Raw genomic sequence first — 1,138 nt, forward strand, 5'->3', positions numbered from 1 at the left:
CTATCAGCAGTGCCGTACGCATCAAGTTTCTAGTAAGGTCCCAGAAATAATTTGTTGTATATATCTAATACGCTTGCCAGAACAGTAAAAATTATTTATCAACTTTAGATAATTTAAAGATTAATTTAAAATGTTTAGAAGAAGAGACTGATCGAAGTCATGAAGTGTTACATATTCTCAATCTTTCTTTGAAGATGATAATTATCTTCCAAACCAACAGGTTCTTCGTTAGATATAGTTTAATAGTAGTTTACTTTTGAATGTTTTTCGATGACAGTTTATATAAATTAGCTCACTTTTTAAAAGTCTCATCTTTATTTTTCAAGTGTTACTTCAAACGGCAATGACCTCGAGTAATTCTACGCAGGATAAAGACAAGCTGCGACCTCTCACGGAAGATGAGTGTCATCTTAGATACAATACCGAACAGGAAGCCCCGGGTAAGCATTTATAATCTCTGTAACAGTTGTCGTTATTGTTGTTCTTGCCAGTTATTTTGATTTAAAAATAATTATCTCCTAAGAAATAATTATTAATCAAGGGGGCAAGAAGATTAAACAATCCTCCATCACCCCGCGCGTGGTCTAGGAATATGGGCTTAACTTGAGAAAATAGGAAATTAATCCACACAAGGTATGTAAGTTTAAAAAAGTAATCGAGAGAGTAGCTGTAGACAGTAAAAATAAATAAAAAGTGAAGAGCAAAGTAGACTAAACTAAACGACCGATGTCGGACTGATGGTCCATCAGGGCCCCGGGGATCTAAAAATCCTAATGAACAGTCTGTAACAGTCGTAGTGTTAACGATCTTTTACTGTTTTCAGTCTTTCCATCTTAGTTCGTTAATCGCAACTTTGCGATTATTTTGCGTCCATTCGATACACCATAAGAGGATAAAAAAACATTATGCCAAAGTATCAAGGAAAATATATCGTTATTAAGTTTTATGCAAACAAACCATGGATATTGGAAGTAAACAAAACAAGCCTCTACATACACATTAACTTCAAATACAAAAATGTGGTTAGGCTTAATTTAATTACTTTGGAAATGTTCAATTGCCTTAATGATAAAATCATAAATAATATTCAACGTTAAACTGGTACACAATTAAAAACACTTTGTAACGTCGAAACATG

General features: G+C 33.2%; 1 protein-coding gene across 1 annotated transcript in view; it reads left to right on the forward strand.

Moving 5' to 3' along the window:
- Window positions 1-343: 343 nt before the first annotated feature.
- Window positions 344-1,138, forward strand: part of LOC106460106 (corticotropin-releasing factor receptor 2-like) — a 60,487-nt gene continuing 59,692 nt past the window's right edge. Inside the window, exon 1 of the mRNA XM_022386744.1 lies at window positions 344-440. Within this exon, the coding sequence (XP_022242452.1) occupies window positions 344-440 (97 nt within the window). The remainder of the gene's footprint in view (window positions 441-1,138) is intronic.

Source organism: Limulus polyphemus, unplaced genomic scaffold (assembly GCF_000517525.1).
Source record: "Limulus polyphemus unplaced genomic scaffold, Limulus_polyphemus-2.1.2 Scaffold710, whole genome shotgun sequence".
Lineage (NCBI taxonomy): Eukaryota > Metazoa > Arthropoda > Merostomata > Xiphosura > Limulidae > Limulus > Limulus polyphemus.